Source organism: Aptenodytes patagonicus, chromosome 7 (genome assembly GCF_965638725.1).
Source record: "Aptenodytes patagonicus chromosome 7, bAptPat1.pri.cur, whole genome shotgun sequence".
Lineage (NCBI taxonomy): Eukaryota > Metazoa > Chordata > Aves > Sphenisciformes > Spheniscidae > Aptenodytes > Aptenodytes patagonicus.
Genome location: NC_134955.1, coordinates 61,041,597 through 61,061,303, shown reverse-complemented (window position 1 = coordinate 61,061,303; position 19,707 = coordinate 61,041,597). Strand labels below are relative to the sequence as shown.

The 19,707-nt window shown below is 45.8% G+C and overlaps 1 protein-coding gene across 1 annotated transcript in view; it reads right to left on the bottom strand.

Annotated features, from left to right (window-relative positions):
* The window catches only part of RCOR1 (REST corepressor 1), a 90,588-nt gene that overhangs the window by 30,314 nt on the left and 40,567 nt on the right, over positions 1 to 19,707 (bottom strand). Inside the window, exon 3 of the mRNA XM_076345486.1 lies at positions 13,881 to 13,964. Within this exon, the coding sequence (XP_076201601.1) occupies positions 13,881 to 13,964 (84 nt within the window). The remainder of the gene's footprint in view (positions 1 to 13,880; positions 13,965 to 19,707) is intronic.

Sequence of the window (19,707 nt, the reverse complement as noted above, 5' to 3'; positions counted from 1 at the left end):
GCTATTTCCTCTTCTTGGCAATATGTGATGTGTATCACAGGCAGGACAGCAGCGAAGAGCCAGAGCACAGCCATGTTTTGTGCCCCGTGCTGCACCCACCTGGGCAGGCATACAGCCTCTTAACACTGTTTCTAGGAACAGAGAGCACTAGTTACAGCAACACAAAGGCTACTTAAAGATCACTTCATGCAACTGAAGGCACGAGAGGATTTAGGCCTCAACTCCATTGCGTCTGCAGCAGGTGAGGGAAAAGTCTGGATGCAACTACAAGGCAAAGGAAAACCAACCTTTGCTGGAGAAGCTTATAGGAGCACGAGAAAATACCCTGCTGCGGGGCAGGGTACCTTGACTACACAGTATATCTCAACCTCCCACCCACTTACCTCCCTCTAGCTCAGATTTTATTTGTATATCATCTCTTGTCCACGTACCAAGGACCATAGGGTGCCATTGCATTAGAAGTCTCCTTTGGCAGCAGGGCCAGGATAAGTACCCCTAGTCTCCAGCCACCTCTTCCCACCTGGGAGCACAAACATTTGCCTGGACCCCCAGAGAACCGGACTGGGAAACTGTTCCACCTGAAAAACAACCAACCCTCTCCTGCTGCGTTAGCTCCCTCACCCAAGCAGCAGCGAAGCCATAGGAGCACAGAGTGGTGGTGGTTGAAAGTATGGAGATGCTCTCACCTAACCAGGAGGGGCAGTCCCAGACTCTCCTATTGCCAGCCCTAGCTACGCAGGCTGCCCCCTTCTTTTGCGCTAGCTCTGGAGCCACTCAAGGCACTGAACAGCTGACCACCACCAAAGCAGCATGCTATTCATGAAACAAACAGCTTTACACTTTTTATATGGTTACACAAGCCTGAGAAGAGATGAGCCCTCCTGGTTCCAGCAAGCAATGAGACTGGCTCAGCCAAAAGTGCGACTCATTCCTTGCCCCGGCACAGCACAGTAGCAGGGATGAACAGGCAGGCAGGAACAGGCATGGCTATGTAAACTAGCACTGGTGAGGAAAGAGTTACTCATGGAACCACACACGGAGCCAGGAAACTGCAGCCTCAGAGAGCAGAAAACAAGGAATAAAATGGAGTGCCCCATTGCTGGGAGATTTATCCCTTTAAAATCTCTGATACCTACCAAAAGCTTCTTTTCTCAAAGGCAACCACCTAACAAGCTAGCAAAGAAACACACCTATTTCCCTTTTTTAATTTTCAGTGCTGCTCTTTAGCATGGCCTGCATCTAAGGGCAAGTCCAAAGTTGAAGCTCCAGTGATGGTTAAAGACCCGACTCACCTGCCTTTAGATTTTGCTATACCAGCAAGAAAGCTGTACCGCAGACACAGGTGTACTGACAAATCTAGCATAGTTTTTGTAGCTTGCCAAAACTATTTTAAACTGTTTACCAGGAAAGGCCTTTTGCTAGCATACATGTGTTTCTTTTAAAGCTTTACCAACATAGGCTCTTTTCTAAAGTTGCACCCTCAGCTGACACTATCACATCAAGAAAAGGCTCAACATACTGTGTATATGTGTGGGACAGTGTATTAATGAGGATTACCATAAGGAAAGCCAGCCAGCTGTTGCTCTCTTGCCACCCTTGCTCTCTGATGATGATGCTGCTCTCCCTCAGCAAGGCCGTGTGGATGCCCATTGTAAGGACATCCATGGAGGACCCTCTGGGAAGAAAGACTGCTTCTTACATGTCCATCACATTTACCCTTCAGCCAGAAATTTGCTCTGCCATAGCACTGAATGCCACTTTACTAGAGGAGTGGCACAATTTTCAGTATCTACAAAGCCCTGGGTCCCATGAGCTCAGATGTCTCCTTATGTACCACAGTAGAGAAGGGACAAGGGAGATCTGAGAGGGCAATAGCAAAGAGGAAACGCTACCTCTGGGACCTAGCACAGAATAGGCAGAGCCACGTCAGATCACCTGGAGACCTAACCTGTGACCACACAGGATCTGAACATGGCTGGATCATTTAGCGGTGCAAACCTGATCATAGAATCATAGAACCATTATTAAGGTTGGAAAAGACCTCTAGGATCATCGAGTCCAACCGTCAACCCAACACCACCATGCCCACTAAACCATGTCCCTAACCGCCGCATCTGCACGTCTTTTAAATACTTCCAGGGATGGGGACTCAACCACTTCCCTGGGCAGCCTGTTCCAATGTTTAACCACTCTTTCAGTGAAGAAATTTTTCCTCATGTCCAATCTAAACCTCCCCTGGCGCAACTTGAGGCCATTTCCTCTCATCCTATCGCTTGTTACTTGGGAGAAGAGACCGACACCCACCTCGCTACAACCTCCTTTCAGGTAGTTGTAGAGAGCGATGAGGTCTCCCCTCAGCCTCCTCTTCTCCAGGCTAAACAACCCCAGTTCCCTCAGCTGCAAATCTGATCCTAAATCAGACACAGGCACTGGACTGTATTAAATGTAATTAGCCACAGCACTTGATGTTGGGTTTGAAGCCCACGTACAGACATAAAACCAGCACACAGTAGCTTCTGGCAGGGAGGGAATACTCATTCCCATATATGACCTTCCAAGACATAGTCAGGAAGTTACAGACAGGATAAATGCACAGAGCACGTGCCCCAACAACAAAGCGAGTTTATAGCAGAACAGCTCTTTGCATTATTCAGCACAGTGCTCGCAATTCAGTCTGAGGAGCCCTAAAGCCAGATTTATTCTGCTGTCAAACCATGTCTTGAGTTAACTCTACTGAGAGGTTATAGCCTCGGATTATATACTTCAACTACAGGCAGCAACATGCTCAAGCAATGCAAGTAGCAACATTATCAATACAGTTGTGACAAGGGGTAGAATATTAAAAAAATATATATTCGATCAGATGGTTCACTGCAGGAGATAGTAACTTGGATTAGAAGAAACCTCCCTTGTGGAGATTTTCTTATGGAAATTATTTTTTGCACTCCTTGAGAATGCCGGACCCAGTGCATCCTTTCCAAAAGCCAGATTCACTAATTCGAAAAAATACAGTTTGACACACACTGATGCCAGAGTCAGTATGGGAGACCACAGATTCAGACTACTAGCAGTCTGATACAAGGCTTCGGTACTCTACCTAGGAACATTCTCAGCTCTTCATCCACGTCATGCTACATATGCTGAAATACTTGGTCTGCAAAATAGTCAGCGCAGACTACCATAAAGCTTGGTCAAGCAACCTGCTGTCAACCAGCTTCAGAAGCCTCCAAGGAATATCCAGACTCAAAGCCCTCTAAAGAGAGTGAAACCTTCCACAAGGTCCATTTTCCACCCTCCACAAGATTTTGAAAGCTCCTGTCTAAAACCAGAACTGTTAAATTCCCCATTGTAGTAGGAATGCAAACTAATAAAAGCACTGTATCAGAGCCAGGCTTCCTAAACAGCATGGGTAACTCCACTGCCCCACAACACAGGATCTTTGTGCAGCATGAGGGAACACACACAAGGAGTGTGTGGGAGCAGAATAGCCATCAGGTTGAATTACAGCTCATTATTATTGTTACTGATAATAAAGCCTATGACAAGAGAGTAGAAGCCATGCTGACCCCCTTTATAATGGATACAAAAGCAACAGAAAAGATCAATTTGTCCCCTAGCTACCTCCTTGAAGGATGTCACTTGGGCGGAAAGGAAGTATCGAGCAAGCCAGCAGGCAGCAAAAGGAAGGAGACAAGTCAGAGTCACACAGAAGAGCTGCCCTCGGCAGATGTGCCGAGAGCCAGGAGCTGCTCACAGAGGGGAGAAAACCTCCAGCTGTAATTGCCCACATCCAGCTCCTCAGCAGCTGGAACAGGAGAACCCCGTGATGCTGAATGGCAAGTGGTCACCACTCGCACCACTTACTATTTCAGTTATTTTTTGCAGCCAGCCCCCTCACTTCCAAGCCCAGCTATATGAGTAACATAATAGTCTCAGCAACCCAGGTGGCCTCTGCCCTCATGAACAAGTTGCACAAAACTTGCTTCCAGCAAAATTAGATGAAGAATGATAGGGACTAAGTGAAGGCAGCTTGATGTTGGAGGGGAACTAATCCTTCAGTTGCATTTTCTGAAGTATTACTGAGATGCTTTTGTTCCTTCTACATCTACGGTTAAAAACCTATTTTCAGGTGTTTGGGGCTGGCCCCTTCTGAGAAGCCATGGGCCTTCCCACAACTCCACTCATTGCACTACCACACCTGGGTGCTAAGAATGAAAAAATTAGGTCTCAAACTTGCTCTGAAAGACTCCATTTTCCTCACTTTCACATCAGCTGGATGTGAGCAAGTTAGCGGGAAGCAGAACAATGGAGACAAGACAAACACTTCCAATGCACAGAGTGCTGCACAACCTAAAGGGAACAGCTTATCTTGAGAGTGGTCGTGGCTCTGCCCCCCAGCTGCCTGCCCCATCCTTCTCCTGAAAGTTCCTGTTCCTGCTTCCTGCAACAACAGTTCGGCTGCTTGATCAAGCAGCTGCTTAATCACTTAATAAGACAGGCCATGAACTAAGGCAACATAAACAAGCGCCTACTGCAGGTTAAGGCACAGTGGTTCATTAAATTCCTGGTACCTTACCCCACACAACATGAGAACCTGGACAATAAACAGAGGTTTAGGTGAAGAGCCCTTTCTCTACCGGAGATCAGAAGCTACCTATGGACAAACTCCTATGGATTGCCCTACTGTGGGCAGGCCAGCCTTCGGGAGACACTAGCACTCAATCCATTCTTGCACTTGTTTACTTCCTACAGGTCTGAAACCAAAGAGATGCAAAGAAATGCTTTTGACCCCTCCAAGAAGTCTGTGCAGAAAGACAGCAAGCTCTACACAGCCACATCTTGGACAACATAATCTTTATATTAGCCTCTAAACCAAAGTATTAGTGTCATGTTGACAGATACTAAGGCATTCAAAAATACATAAAATTAAGCCAATTTAGAAAAAGTCAAGTTACAGATCCACACAGCACATGCTGAAACATGGATTTCATACAGGCCCTCAGCCTTCAAGGCTGATGCTAAGAGACTGAGCAGAAAAGCCTACGATAAACCAATGTCACTAACTAGATCCTGGAGCATCAGTGGTAGGCAGTCACAGCTTTTAGCCAGGATTTAGAAGCCCAGTCCTTACTGAGAAGTTATTATGCATTACTACTGATGTTTGCAGTGTTAGAAAATTCACTACTACCCTATCATAATATGAATCTGCATGAGAAGCACATGATCGGGAAAGTAACTTAACATGGAGTGCAAAAATAAGAGTACAGGAAAAATAACTAGCAGGAGTGGTTCCTAACTAGAGCAAATAATACCACAGCAAACACACTGTGGTGAGGGAAGCTCTGGCACATGTCCTTAAGAAAGCCCAGCTGCTCTGCCTCCTGCACTAGCACCTCTGTAAAGGTCACACTCGGCAGCATATGAACTCATCACACCAAGCTGTTATGACCATGACCTCTTTGAGCATTCCTCAGTGGAGGACGTTGCCCATAAGAGCTCCTCCCTGCCTGTGCACAGCTCCCATCACATCCCTATGAACATGCACATATTGGTGCATTTGCTGACTAACCTTGCTCTAAGGAAATAAAAAAAATTAAAAAATAGTTACCGTCCAGTTCCCTGACCCTTCTTATTTTTCCCCTCACAGCTACAGTAAGAGACAAGAGGTCAGGAAAAAAGGCCTAGTCCTCTGAAATGCTCCGAGTCTGCCATTTCCACCAAGACCAGCAAGACTGGAGCACACTCGGCCCGTCCCAGGGCTGGGTCCAAGCAGTGCAATGTAGCTGCAGCCTGCTAGTTCTCGTCATACTGGTCCTACAACTCACACAGCGCCTATCAGGCTGGCTAAGACTGCTCCCAAATGTGTTTCAGATCAAGGCTCACTGCCAAGGTAACTCTTAACATGGCTATCATCACTCCATTACATCCACATCATCTTGTCTCTAAACTTCTTTTAGGAAAAAAGCTTCTTCCTAGTGCCAGCACTAGTTCAATCCCCGCAGCAGCAACAGTAGTGGCAGCCGGCATTTTCAAACTGGGTCATCTCGACATGTTCAGAGAAGGCCTGTTTCACACTGCAGTAAAAAGGAGAAACAAACAGGTGGCAGGAGAGAACAAGGCACATGAAGAAACTGGTGACTGTCCCCCCCTCTCCCAGCACAGCAGCAAAAATTCCTCCAGGACAACACAGCTACCTTAGATAAGACATCCTTTTCCTGGATACTCTCCAACACATTCTCTCCTTCAGGTTTTTCGTGGGTTGGTTTTTTGGGTTTGGGTTTTTTTGGGGTGGGGGTTGTTTGTTTGGTTTGTTTTTTTTTAAACTGTACCTTGGGTGAAATCTATCCCAAACACACACCCTAGTCCTTTCAAACTAAATTGCTTTCCTGGCTCCAGTACAAACCACTGCTGTGAAAGGGTTAAAACTTCATCTTAATTTAAATATGCATTCAGGATCCAGAAATATCAACCTGCAGCAATAATGATGAAAGAGCTGCTCTGAGATTTCCACACAGCATTGCAACAGCAACTAGCACAGCAGATGACAAAGGGGAAACTGCAGCTAAGTTTGCGGCAACTCAGCCATTTCTGAGATACACCCATAGCCTTTGAAGCCTGGTATCTTCTCTTTGCTGTTCGCTATATTGCTGCTATAAGCATCAAAAGTTGCCTCAGTTAAAATGAAAAACTGCATCCCTTCACCTTCATCTTTTGAGCATTTTCTGAAGTGCAGTAACTGCAGCTGCTGGGAGAAGTGGCCATGACTATTATTTCTACAGCTAAACTCAAGCAGAATCTTAAATTAAACACCAGTTCTCGTATTTCTGAATTCATGGAGTTGTATTCTTCAGCTACTGTATTCGCATCCAAGCTTCACAACTGCCAGGTTCACTCCATAATATGAAGTTTGGATTAGGGATAAACATAAACCCAATTCTGCTTTTCCATTAATCCTTTTTGCTGTTATTGGGACAGCCAACAAACTGATATTTCTAGGGAAGGAGCACATACAAACAGCAATATCATAAGTTTGGTTTTTTTGCTATCTTCACTTGCGTGACAAAAAGTAAGCACCTAGCTTCAGGCAAGAATTATAACCCCTGAAGTCCACCCCTCAGAGACCTGGAAGTCTTGGCTCTACCTGGCAGCTATTTTTTTTAAGGCTAACACTTTTCCTACTACCAAAAAAAACCTCAACAAAAAAAACCCTCAGACACAAACAAGCAGAAAAACCCCAAACAAGAAAAGCACAATACATACACTCAATCTTTCAAAACCTCCCACAGCACTTAGCCAGCCACAAAAAAAAAAAGTATAAGCTCAGCTAAGAGTTCAACAATACTTTTTTCTCTGGTGGCAAAGCCTAAGCAGGTCCTACTCTCCCATCCCTGAGCAAGGTGGCTGCACTCTCACCAAGCACCAGCACAACCTTTCTTGGGGTTGTGTTATAAACCAGGTCACAGAAATGATAGGGGTTGGAGGGGAGAGGGGCCCAAAAATAAAACCACAATTCCAACTGTTTCAAGGATCCTGTTTACAGCATGATGGAGAGGAGGGACTTAAAAAGCAGCTTTGCTGATGCTGAATACACACTGGACTACATCCTCTCCCTCACTGCTACTGCCCAGGGCAGGGGTGCCTGTGCACCAGGAAGGGGGTGGCTCTTGGGTACCTCTGGAGCATTAATCCCTTCCATTTTAAATGCTTCCTGTTAAGTAGGGGCTTTATTTTCTAAAAGGGAGATTTTAAGATCAACACACTTTCCCCAGTCTACTCTCTCCCATTTGTGGTTTTCCACTCACATTTATTTATTGCTAGGGCACCCTACACCCCAAGGAAAATGAGAACTGATGACGATAGTTGATGGAGTCGCATGTCCACAGAATTCACAGGCCAAAATAAGTGAGCCGAGGGGGAAAGGATATGCCCAAGCAGAAGCCCTTCTTAAAACAGCTATGGCTCAGCTACACACTGAAAACATTGACTTGCCACACAAAGCGTGATCAGACACACTCAGCAACCTGAGGAGACAAACATTTTCCTGTCCTCTACTCTGGCAGTCATTTTAAGTTAGAAAATTTAGACAAAGGTGATTTCCAAGGCTGTTTAACATGCCCTTTAAAAGAGAAACTGAAAAATAATTACAGCCTGTTCTATGCAAAGATTACCCCCTGAACTACAGCTGGAGACAGATTCTGGCTACTTAAACCTGCAACCTGCCCTCAGAAATTTTGGGATTTGCCTCACCTTCACAACAGAGGACAGCTACCAAAACTCACTCTCACCCAAAGAAGGCTGTTGACACACTAATGACCAGGACACACTTACAGACTTGGTTGGGACATAGGCTTTTGAGATCCTGAATGCTAACTCATAGCTTCTTAGGGTGGAGCACCACTGCTCCACGTTCCCAAACCGTTACCCAGCCTGTGGCACAGTTAACTAAACCTTGCCCATCCAGACACCACAGGGTTAATATCCTTAGTAACCATAGCAACCAGTACTTCTTCCTCCATCAGAGCCTCAGCTGGCACATTGCTGCCTTCCCAGCATCAGGTTTTGCAGCACATTTAGGGACCTATCCCTTTCCCCCCAGCCACGGGGTTTGGCCAAGCACATCACAAGGATGTTGGAACACTCACTGCTTCACCTAATTCTGTCATTCCTCTGTCCCCATGTCCCCTGGGCACTTCTACCTCCCCTCCACAGGGGGAAGGAGGCTGTCTAAATTCTCTCCAAGTGCACCAAGGCAGGCATAATGTAAAGCAGGGAGCCAGCTGCAGCCTTGCAGGAAGAGATGCCACAGGGTAAGGGAGGGAGGGACTCGTGCGCGTCCAAAGTTGGCATGCCGATCAATCATCAGGTCAAACAGAAGCAGCACTGCAAGACCAGGGGACTCAGCTGCCATCCACGACCCACTGTCCCATGGGTATTAGGGACAGCTAACTGCCTCTTCAGTGACACCCCGTAAATCCACTGGAGACACCCACCAAGACCATCAGTGAGAAACCAAAACTCCCATCTAGGGGCACACATTCTGTCAGGAAGAAAGCAGAAAAATGACTTTGAAAACAGAGCTTATCACTAGCAAAACAATACATCTTTCTCCTCTTGTAGTTCACCTCTGAACTGCAGATGCATAAAAGCAATCATCACATCCTATCCTCCCGCCTGGTTTCCATCCCTTGCTCCTGGGCAGCTGCAGCATGCCAGCACTTGCTCATTTCTAAACCAACTCAATGTCATTTTTATGGTTCCACCCATTGGTGTACTTGGCACAGAGAGAGACACTGCTGTTTTATTAATAGCTTCATGCTGGCCCAGCTCTATCCTGTGCAGGATTTCCACAGCATCATTACAATGCATTTTTCACTATTTCCCTCCCTCCTTCCCCATGTGCCACTCAAGGAGAGCAGATGCTTGTCTTCCACCTAGCTGTTCCTGCTCCTCAATGTCACCTTGCTCAAGACCTCACTCCTGCTCTCTCCCTGTCTCCTTCCCTGCTCTCCACGACAGCGTCCCAGCACAGCCAGAACAGTTGCCCTCCATGGCACCAAGTCCTCAGAGAAGCCTCTCAGGAGTCTCATTTTGAGAGCAAGCTCTTTGTAAGACATGCGACGCCAGCCACAGCACATGGGGTATTTAGAGCAGAGCTGGAAAGGGAGCACGGTTATTTTTAAGTCCAAATGTTCAGTTACTGCACAATGACAATTCTTTCTTTCTTCTTCAAAAGAGACAGGACAAACTCCTAGCTTTGGGCTAACTTTGTGAACTACTCACTAATGGTGGCAACTGCTATGCAAGTGACCCCTCAAAGGCAGAAGTCTGGCAGCAGATATGGAACATGCTGGCAGCATTCCACTTTGGTATTAATATGGGCAAGGCAGTAAGTGGTTTGTACCCAGGATTAATGGTTAACAAGGCACAGGATAAAAACAAGTGATCAATGTGCCAACACATACTTTGGTTTGTTTTCATCTTCTCTACCATATCCATCATTTCATGGCATCCAGGCAAAAGGTTTCTCCAACATGATTAAAACATTGCTCCAGCATATAGGGTGCATGGGACCCAAACAAGCTTTAACTAATTGTATGAGCCTGGAGCATCAGGTATGCAGATATCCACCACGCCCTGGCTGACACACTGGTCTTTCCAGGATTCATTTCAGCAACTCAGAGGACCGTCCCACAACCTCCACCAGTTTTGCCAGCCCTCTGCCAAACCCATCAGCATGTGTTGCTCTGAGCATTGTCACAGACCTGCTCACAGTGTTTTGTAGCACAGATTCACCTTTAACGGAGATGGCTTCCAAGAGCTTCACTGCACAGAACTGTCCTGCTCATGAGAGCTACCAGTTCACTCCAAGCTGACAGCTAACTTGTGCTGCATTAACTTCCATCTTCACATTGAGCCCCAGCCACAGGAACAGAGAAGAGTCCTAAGACTTTAAAAGAGTTCACCACGAGAACAGGCACAGGATGGATTAAAGGCTTTGGAGTACAAATGAAAGTAACTAGACACAGGTACCAACATGCTGCTGATTGGAAAGATTTGTTCACCCACACTTCAACCTGAACAGCAATATTAAGAATGGATGTGCTAGCTAGCATTCATAGTACATACAGCCCAAGGGGCTACACGAACCTCCTGGAGACCACAGCTCCTTCCACTTGCCATTTCACACTGCCAATGATTCCTCCCACCAAGCATAACACACACGTCACAAAAATCCATGGTTTAAAAAAAAGGCATCAAGAAATAGAGAATCTATCACTTCCCTGGATAACTTCCAATAGTTAATCACAAAAAAACCCCACACACACTCAGACATTTCATTTCAGTCCATGTGGACTTATTTTGTAGCCATTTATTTGTATTATGCACATCTCTTACTATGTCAAAATTTCCTTTTGAGAAAATAATTGACAATAGTCCCCTTTCAGTAAGCTAAACAGATGGAGTTTGCTTCATCTTCAGTTTCCAAGACATTTCAGTAGCTCCCATCTCCATCCTTTTCTCAGTTTTTCAACACTAAAGCCACTACTCTGAGCTTCATTTTCCTGAATGCTGCTGGGTACAGAGGCAGCAAACCATTCCAGTGACTACCTCACTCTTCTCTTTACACCCACATCATCCATTGGGTCAAGCAGGACACCAGGAAGCTTTGTCAAATTACCTGCCCACTGTGGCCCCAAAATTGCTCTCCCAGCCACTTCTTTCTAAACATCAGCCTTGATGCAGAAGATAAGGCCAGAGCTTTCAGTACTGAGATTCATAACGCTGCAGTTGGGTCATTAAGAGCCCATTGCGTTGGCATCAGTTCAAGTTAAGAAAAGACCCAAAGCACTCTACAAGACTATCTGTAGCATTCATTTCATTTACCATCCTGTCAGTCTATGGCTCATCCTAAATGTCTCTCCACAGCAATTCTATATCAATTCCCATATCACTGATAGAAATGTTGATCATCATCAGTCCTCTTACACGTCCCCACGGACCCCATTTAATTAGGATTCACTATCAACAATGCCCAGACTTGTCAGTGAACTCAAGAGTAGCCGAAGAAACCTTCTGTCCCCTGATGTTCTTTCTTCATAAACCATAAAACAGGTTAGAGGACTCTGCTTGTAATACATTTAGTAAGTGCTCTACAGCCATTGGAGAGCACTGGTGTTTTGGAGGAGGTGCCCATCTTTTGAAAGGAAGGGGGATTGAATCAGACTCTCGTGCAGTAGCAAATCAATGCCTAACAGCTGGCTGAATACATTAGAGCTACAAAGTTATTTCTACTGATCAATCCATTTCTAGTCTCAAAAAGAACAAAACCAGCTACCTTCAGCAGGATTTTTCACAGCTCACTTTTAAGTAATGCCAGGTAGAGACGGTAATAACTGATACCTTTCAGTAGTGTCAGCTCAAATTGACACAAGACAAAGCAATGACCAACCAGCCCACTCTTACCCTGTTCTCTCATTCCCTGCACAGCTGCCCTCTCTCCATCTACTAGTTTTCCTGCCACCCCAAGGTCCCCTCAGCCACCTCTCCCAATGCTCCTTTGGTTTTTTTACTACTAACTAGATGCTGAATTTCACAACTCCATCCCTCTATATCAATTAGGCGCCTGGGAGATATTTTGTGTGTCATGTATGGCACAAGAGCATCATACTTCTCTCCCCCAAACACTGTATGAAATATTTATTAATTTTTTTCTGTATCTTTTTTGGAAGGTAAAATCATTGATGAGTCTACACTCTTACTAAAATTGAGTCTTTTGAGAAATTTCTTCTTGCCCTCTTCTTACATTCATTTTTTCCCCAACTTTTTTATTGTACCAGCAACAGTGAACTGCCACCTATTTTTTATTTATCAATGTCATACTACATTTTTAATTACCTCTTAGGTTCATGACGACATCTTAGCAGATATCATATCCTTTTTATGCTCTATAATATCCTTGCATATTTTTGTGCCAATTGCCACAGAATATTCAGTCACAGATTATTTTACGCAGTTCCACATATTTTCACTCCTTTTCCTCCTCCATTCTCTCTTCCCTACAAGAAACCTGTTTCCTATCAGGCAGGAGTTAAATGTTCCAAAGCTGAGCTGAGATTCAAAAGACTCTCAGACTTGAGAGGCAGCTACAGGAATCCTCTGTGTCACAGATGACCCACGAACAGTCGTTCCTTTTGGTGGAGGCAACAGTTTCTTGCTCTTACACCTTTTTAGAGGTTTCTAGCTGTAGATAACCGTCAGATATATCCCTCTCCTCATCAGCCTTATTTAGTTCAGCATCTAATAGCCAGCAGGGAGCAGACAAGACACCACTGGCAGGAGAGAAGGCAGACATGATCCTTGCAAAGCCCTTTTTATCTGTAGATCACAGTACCATCATCCTTCTATAATTTAAGGGGCAATTTGCTCAGTGGAACAAATGCCCCAGGGCTGAACCCAGCCCTTTCATGACAGAGCCAGTTTGTGCACAATCTCTGCTGCCTTAATTTGCAAATGCCACCACTACATCCTCACAAGTGTCTTGTGATGCATCTTAGCCCTTGCGTCTAGGGGAAAACCAGGTATCAACTTAATAGTGCCACCACAAACAACTGCAGAGGAACAGGAATGCAAGATTCTTATTCTTGGTCTCAGAATTAGAAAGGAGGGGGGAAAAAAGGTACGAGCACAAAGTCAAAAATAGGTCCTTTCAGCTCCCTCCCGCAAAAGCACTTAGGTTTAGTTACTGCATTCAAACAGCAGCCCTTTAATCAAGGAGTCCTACTTATTCATGAGGAGAACTGTAGCTAGACAAACCTTTCAAACACTAGTTCTGCCATCTGGCAGCAGCACTGAGGCTTGTTCCCAGACACACACAGAGCACTGGTAATTGCCCTCACGTGGAATTCCAAGGCACTGCAATTGTTCTGGCATTTAAACTTCCATGGGCTCCAGATGTGGAATTTATTTGTGTCTTTCTGAGGAAAAAGGTACTACTAATTACTCTATACTCCCCCCCGCCCCAAATACTTTTCATTTTGCTCTCCCCAGTTATTTCTGTCATCTTCTACAGCACCAGCAGCAAAAAAGCAGATCATGTAGGCCTGTGGATAAGTATCTTAAAGAATTCATACCAAGGAAGAAAGTGTGTCACATTTCTCCTGCTTTTCCTGCCTCCGTGGATTTGATGCTCTGAGCAGCTGCCCAGTGGAGAACAAAGCTCTTCCGGGGGATTGCTTTGTAGGCTTTTCTTTTTTCAAATTAATTTCAAATCATAATGGAAAGGTCACAGACATAACCTCTCTACTGAAAGTGGCAACTTTGCATTCTTGAAGCGATACATGTAAGGGAAGGGGGGAATAAAAGTATTTGAAGAAACTTACATTTTGCTTCAGACAGATTCTGGTTAGGTGACCAGACCAGCATGCCGAGATTCTCTCTCTCCTGACTTCGCCTTGCGAGTTTGGCTTAAGAGAAAACAGATACAAACCAAGTTACAGAGAAAGTCATTTCAGATGCAAAATGGATACAAAAGTGACTTACCACACATCTGCAGCTTTTAATCAAGATTCAAAACCCATCTGCAGAGTTAAAACCCTATCTTCCCATTTGACATGAGGCTTTTCCTTGTTTCTTCAATGCATCACCCCCTATATAACATGACAGATACCGCACACTCACTCTTTCATGCAGTACACTAAGAAGCATACGTTGCATCTAAATTAAAAGTTAATTAATGTTTCTCTTCCAGCATACTTGATTATTTTTCTTCCAGCCATCATTAAATGAAAAAGGGAGGAGCTAGGCTCAGGCAGCAGGCTCCAAGCCCTTGACATCATGAGACCGTACTGTGCAGCTAGATTAACACTTCAGGGTAGATACATGCATGAACCTCCCGGATTTCACTTCTGAGCGCTTCCTCCCCAGCCCCAGCAGCCCTTCTATGCCTCCGTCCCCGATACAGACAGGAATGCCCACCAAGGTGACACCAGATCCCTCAGGTCAGTCAGGTCCTCTGCTCAACCACTCCAGAGAAATTCTTGTGCATTCACACCCACACTGCGTACACGCACCCACGCTCAGAAAGCAAGTCCGTTTTTAACCAACTCAACACCTGGCTGGCATGAGAGCTCTGAAAGTCTCAGGTGAAGACTAAGACCACAGCTGCACATAGTTTGAAAGAGCAACCTCAAGCTAAGGTACAGAAGTACAGCGAGTTCTTGTGAATCTGCTGTTGTTCGGTCAGAAGCAGTCAAAAGAGGAGGAGGACGAGAAGAGAAAGAAACTCACTCTGTTGAGTCAGCACGCACACAGCCAGCTCAACTACCCACCCTGGCCGAGAGAAACTTGCAGGTCTTGTTATGAATGAGTGCCTACAGTACTACTTCCACTACAAAACATCACATAACGCTGAAGTTTTATGCAATATTTCAACACAATGCTATTTTCTCTGCGCTGTGCAATTAGACATATAAGCACCACTTCATGATGCATTAAACAAACAGGTCAGAAAAGATCTAGTAACACGAAAGATGCAGTGCCAGGACGCTGTCTCACGGCACAGGGTATGAAATCAGAACATAATCTGCTCACATGTCTCCACTGCAGCACAAAGAGGCCTGCCAGCATCCAGCTCCTGCTTATCTGAACACATCAGAAAGTTTAGTAATTACAATGCTATGAATGCTCATGGTTTGACTACTGTTCTTAACCTGAAATCTGCTCAGCTAAGAATAGTTAGGGTTTAGATGACAAAAAATATTTTAACATTAAATTTAAAGCACAAATAGCATGTATTAAAAATAACCCGTCGCCAGCAACATATTTACATTGAAAATTTTTTTCATGGCAAACACCATTATTATCTTTCACACAGTTTGTTTGTTTTTTAAATAAGGTCAGCAACTGCACATACAAGATATTTTGTGCACTGTGCATGTTCATTACTTTCTACACTAGGCAGAAAAACAGGAGTGAGAAGAGACAACAGCCTCTGGCGGCAAGAGATGGGGGGTAGAAGCCAGGTCTATACACAGAACACGAAGGGTGTCTGAATTTAAAGTTACCATACTGAATTTAAAATTACAACTTCACAAAAAAAAAAAGTCTTGAAACATTGGGGATTAAATTTTACTTTCTCCCTCATTTCAAGTCTAGGTCAGGAATGCAAAGAAAGAGGCAATCTTAAGCCTCCCCTTTATCAAATTTTGCTCCTCACTCCCTATCCAGGATGGTCTGTCCTACTAAAGTCTAGCATAGTGTTCAGAACACAGAAAGAAAAAAAGTGTCTCCTCACTTTGCATTACACTGAAAAGCACATTCTCATCCCATAAAAATACTCAAAGACAGAAATCATCAGTCAGGTCTCCAGGAAGTTAAACACTTTCCACCCAAATCCCAACACACCCCCAGTAACCCACTGCAGTTCAGGAGCCTGATGCCCAAATTCTGCCAGCGAGGCTTAACACTAGGCAAATTGTCAGCCTAGCTTTACCACAGTCTCACTCGCTGGCGAAACCCACCTAACTCAGGAAAAGGGAAAAGTTTTCTCCTAGTTTAGCAGGCTGAACCTCCTCCCTGACACTTCACGTGCACACCCCAGCCCGGCTGTCCCTTTCAGGAGGAGAGCGCCACCAGCTCAGCTCACCTAGAGTAAGGTGGGTGAAGTTTCACCTCCCACGGTTAAAACCCCAAGTTACACTTTAGTGCATTGCAGAGGCAGCACCACAGCCTCCCTGGCTGTGAACTGCAGTGAGCGCTGGGAGGTGACAACCACTGCAGGGAGGTACTGTGGGACCTCATGGCACCCAAGCAGGGTTGGTGAAATGTGCTCCTCATCCTCCATCACAGCTTCCCCCCCCCCCCCAGGCACCCAGGAGCTCCCTTTGCCTTGGGTTAGGAGCTACCTCCTTCCAGCCCCACATCCCCTCCCTATGAGCCAGGGTAAACCACCCCCTGGACCTCACATGCAGAACAAGAACCTCCTGCAGATGCTGGGCTTCATGCAGTCCCCAGGAACCCTTCTGCCCAGTTCCCACAGCCCAGCTTCTTCCACTCTGCCTCCTGCTCGCCTCTTGGTAGCAACAACCAGCAAAGTTACACTGCACTTGTAAACGGGCATGAAGCAGCACCTCTGGTACTCCCACAACATCTCTCCCACCCTGCCTCTCCACCCAAGCCCACACCTGTCCACCCTCAGCCCTCATTCCTCAACAGAGGGAAAGGCCAGTGCAAGGCACACAGTAAGGTTAAGTTAAAACTCATGCTTCTCTCATGCTTCCCCTTCTTAGGGGAGGTTTAGATTGGATGTGAGGAAAAATTTCTTTACTGAAAGAGTGGTTAAACACTGGAAGAGGCTGCCCAGGGAAGTGGTGGAGTCCCCATCCCTGGAGGTATTTAAAAGACGAGTAGATGAGGCACTTAGGGACATGGTTTAGTGGACATGGTGGTGTTGGGTCAACGTTTGGACTCGATCTTAGAGGTCTTTTCCAACCTCAATGATTCTATGATTCTATGATTCTGCAAAGGACAGAAGCACCTAAAGGCCAACACACATGGGGGGGTGGGGGGGTGCATTCCTCAAACATCCACAGAGGCCGAGACTCCCTCCCTAATATCAGAGGTGACTTAGCCTGCCACCCAGCTCCTTCACCATCCAGCACCACATCCTCCCCATCACCCCTTCTCAAGCCCACAGCCCCCACGTTTACCGTTCCCCACACGCAAGGCAGACACGACAGGCATTCTTCCGAGTCCAGTGTTGACCCCATCATAAATACATGCAGCACAAGCATTCTTGCTACATGATGTAGCACAGAAGAGCTTAAGAGTTTGCTCAGAATTTCGAAGCACATTAAAATGGTTATTTCAGAGCAACAGCCACAAGAGGAGAGGAGGGGGCTTATAGCAGAGTGGTTATTGCATCCCTTTCCGGCATCTTTCCAAGTACAGCTGCAAGGCCCACCAACACGGGGGAATTCCTTCTCCTGTCCCCTGCTTCTGGACAAAGGATACCAGGGTGAATTCAAACACTCTACACTTCAGTTGACAAAGCTAAAAAGCAAATTCAATTTAATCCATTCTATATTTCATATAAAAATAGCCCCGTAAGGAGGGCAAGGGTTACTCTTTTTTAGGGAAGCAGATCAATTTAGGATCAATGGGTTTGCTTGTTTAAGCAACTGCAGTTAAACCAGTGCAACCTGTGTTTAGAGAAGCTGTATATTGGCAGACGAGATCATCTGACATTTCAGTTAATCCTGCACTTTCATGTAGGCTACCCACCAGGTATTTGTAAAGTCTCTGCCATAGCCATTAGCTCCCTATCACAGCTGTTGTGGGAGCAAACACTTTGTAATCACTTTCCCACTGCTGGCTCTCCCGTTTGTCCCAAGTCTGGGAAGAATCACGGATGCTTCCTCCAACCCCAACAGAAGAACCTCTGCTACAAGCAGCACCCCCTAAACTTTGTTCCACTGCAAGAATTCACAGGGGATGCAAGCTCCCATTGCCTTTACCCACGCAGAGATGTACAGCCCCAACCAGGCACAGTATCATGTTGCTTTTTCCACAGCAGTTCCCATCCCCCTCTTCCCTCATCCCCCAAACATACCCCTACCCCATGGACCATACGCTGAAACACAAGAGGGAACTGATCCAAGTTAAAACTCACTGTGTAAAGAAAAGGTTAAAGTTGGTCCCACTTACAGATCTAGTTTACTGCACAAGCCCAAACAGTTCAACTGGTACAAGAGAGGAGATTAGGCAGGGCAGAATATCCATAAGCCAACAGTATCCTAAAAAGAAGTTGTGGGGGCTTTCCCCCCCACACCCCGAGCTGTGAGGGCACATCTCAACACCAGCGTGCAGTTGACCACACAGTGTGTAGGAATATATTGATTTGCACAGCAGAGAGACAGCACCGCTGTTGGAGTTCCTATCACTTCTGCCCATAGGCTGCAGCTCTCTGTCCCCAGGGGCTCGCTGGGCTGCCCATGCTAAGGCACCAGCCTGGCACACGCAAGAGCAGCACACTGCAAGGACATGAAACCCTGACCCGCAGCAGCTACAGCTCTTCCCCAACTTTTGGAAAGCTGTTGCAAGACTGCCCCACAGAAAAACAAGAGAGGTTTCAACCAGCAGCAGCAGTCAGTTCAGACTCCAAGAGGCATTAGGCTGATTTTAAAAAAAAAAATCTTGACTGAGTCTTTAAAGCATGTCTTTCCCCCTGCTGTGAAGGTTACTACACAGCACAGCCTCACTCCCAAGCATCTGTCTGTCCAATTTTCACTTGCATACAGAAAGATGTCAGTCCTGCTATCCCACTACCACCCACAAAGTTTAAAGCTGCAGGGGTAAATCCACCTTAGACCCCATACCTGAGTGAGCCCAGCTCACACAGAAAGAGGGGGAAAAAAAAACCAAAAAGAGTGAAGTGAGAGCAAAGATTTTTTCTGTCAACACAAAAACAAAACCCCACAAAATCAAAACAAACCAAAAAACTCTTAAAACCCACTCTCTTCCTCCCAGAGCCACACTCTGCTGCATTTACTGCAAGTCAGAAAGCAGAGGGTCAACCCTGCCAGGACCCTCTGCAGAAACAGAGGAGAAAGGTGGAACTTGCAAGTTCCTTGCAAGGAACTTCTTAGAGCACACCAAGCCCTAAATACCCTTGTGAGTCCTCTGATGTGTCTATTACCTTAACCCCTGGGTCTGGAACCCCTCCCTACACCAAGAAATACACATGTATCTCCTCGCATCTGAGGGGTTCTTCTGCAGATATTGTAACTTCATATTTTCTCTTAGGCAAATCAAAAAGTTGTACCAGTGCTAGAATCAGGACTGTATGAATAAGCTCAGTGTTGAATGTGCTGCAGAGTTTGTCATCATGAATACATTTGTGTTGACGTGAAACCACAGATCTTTGTTCAGGCTCTCTCCAGAACGTTGCAAGAGAGCCAAGACATGCACATGTGCCCTGTAGGCTCCTCAGCCACCATGCTCGGCAGAGTTACTGCAAATGGGCAACAAAGCGGGGCTGAAAGCAACAAGTGTGCTTCTCTCCCCACATCTACCGGGTGCTGTGAAGTCAGGACACCTGACAGGGAAAGGGAAATGGGCACATCTCTTAACAGAAACTACCAAAGACCATTGCACTGCACACATGAAGTCCCCACTACAGGTCAGAGGGTACCTTCCCCATCCTTCTGA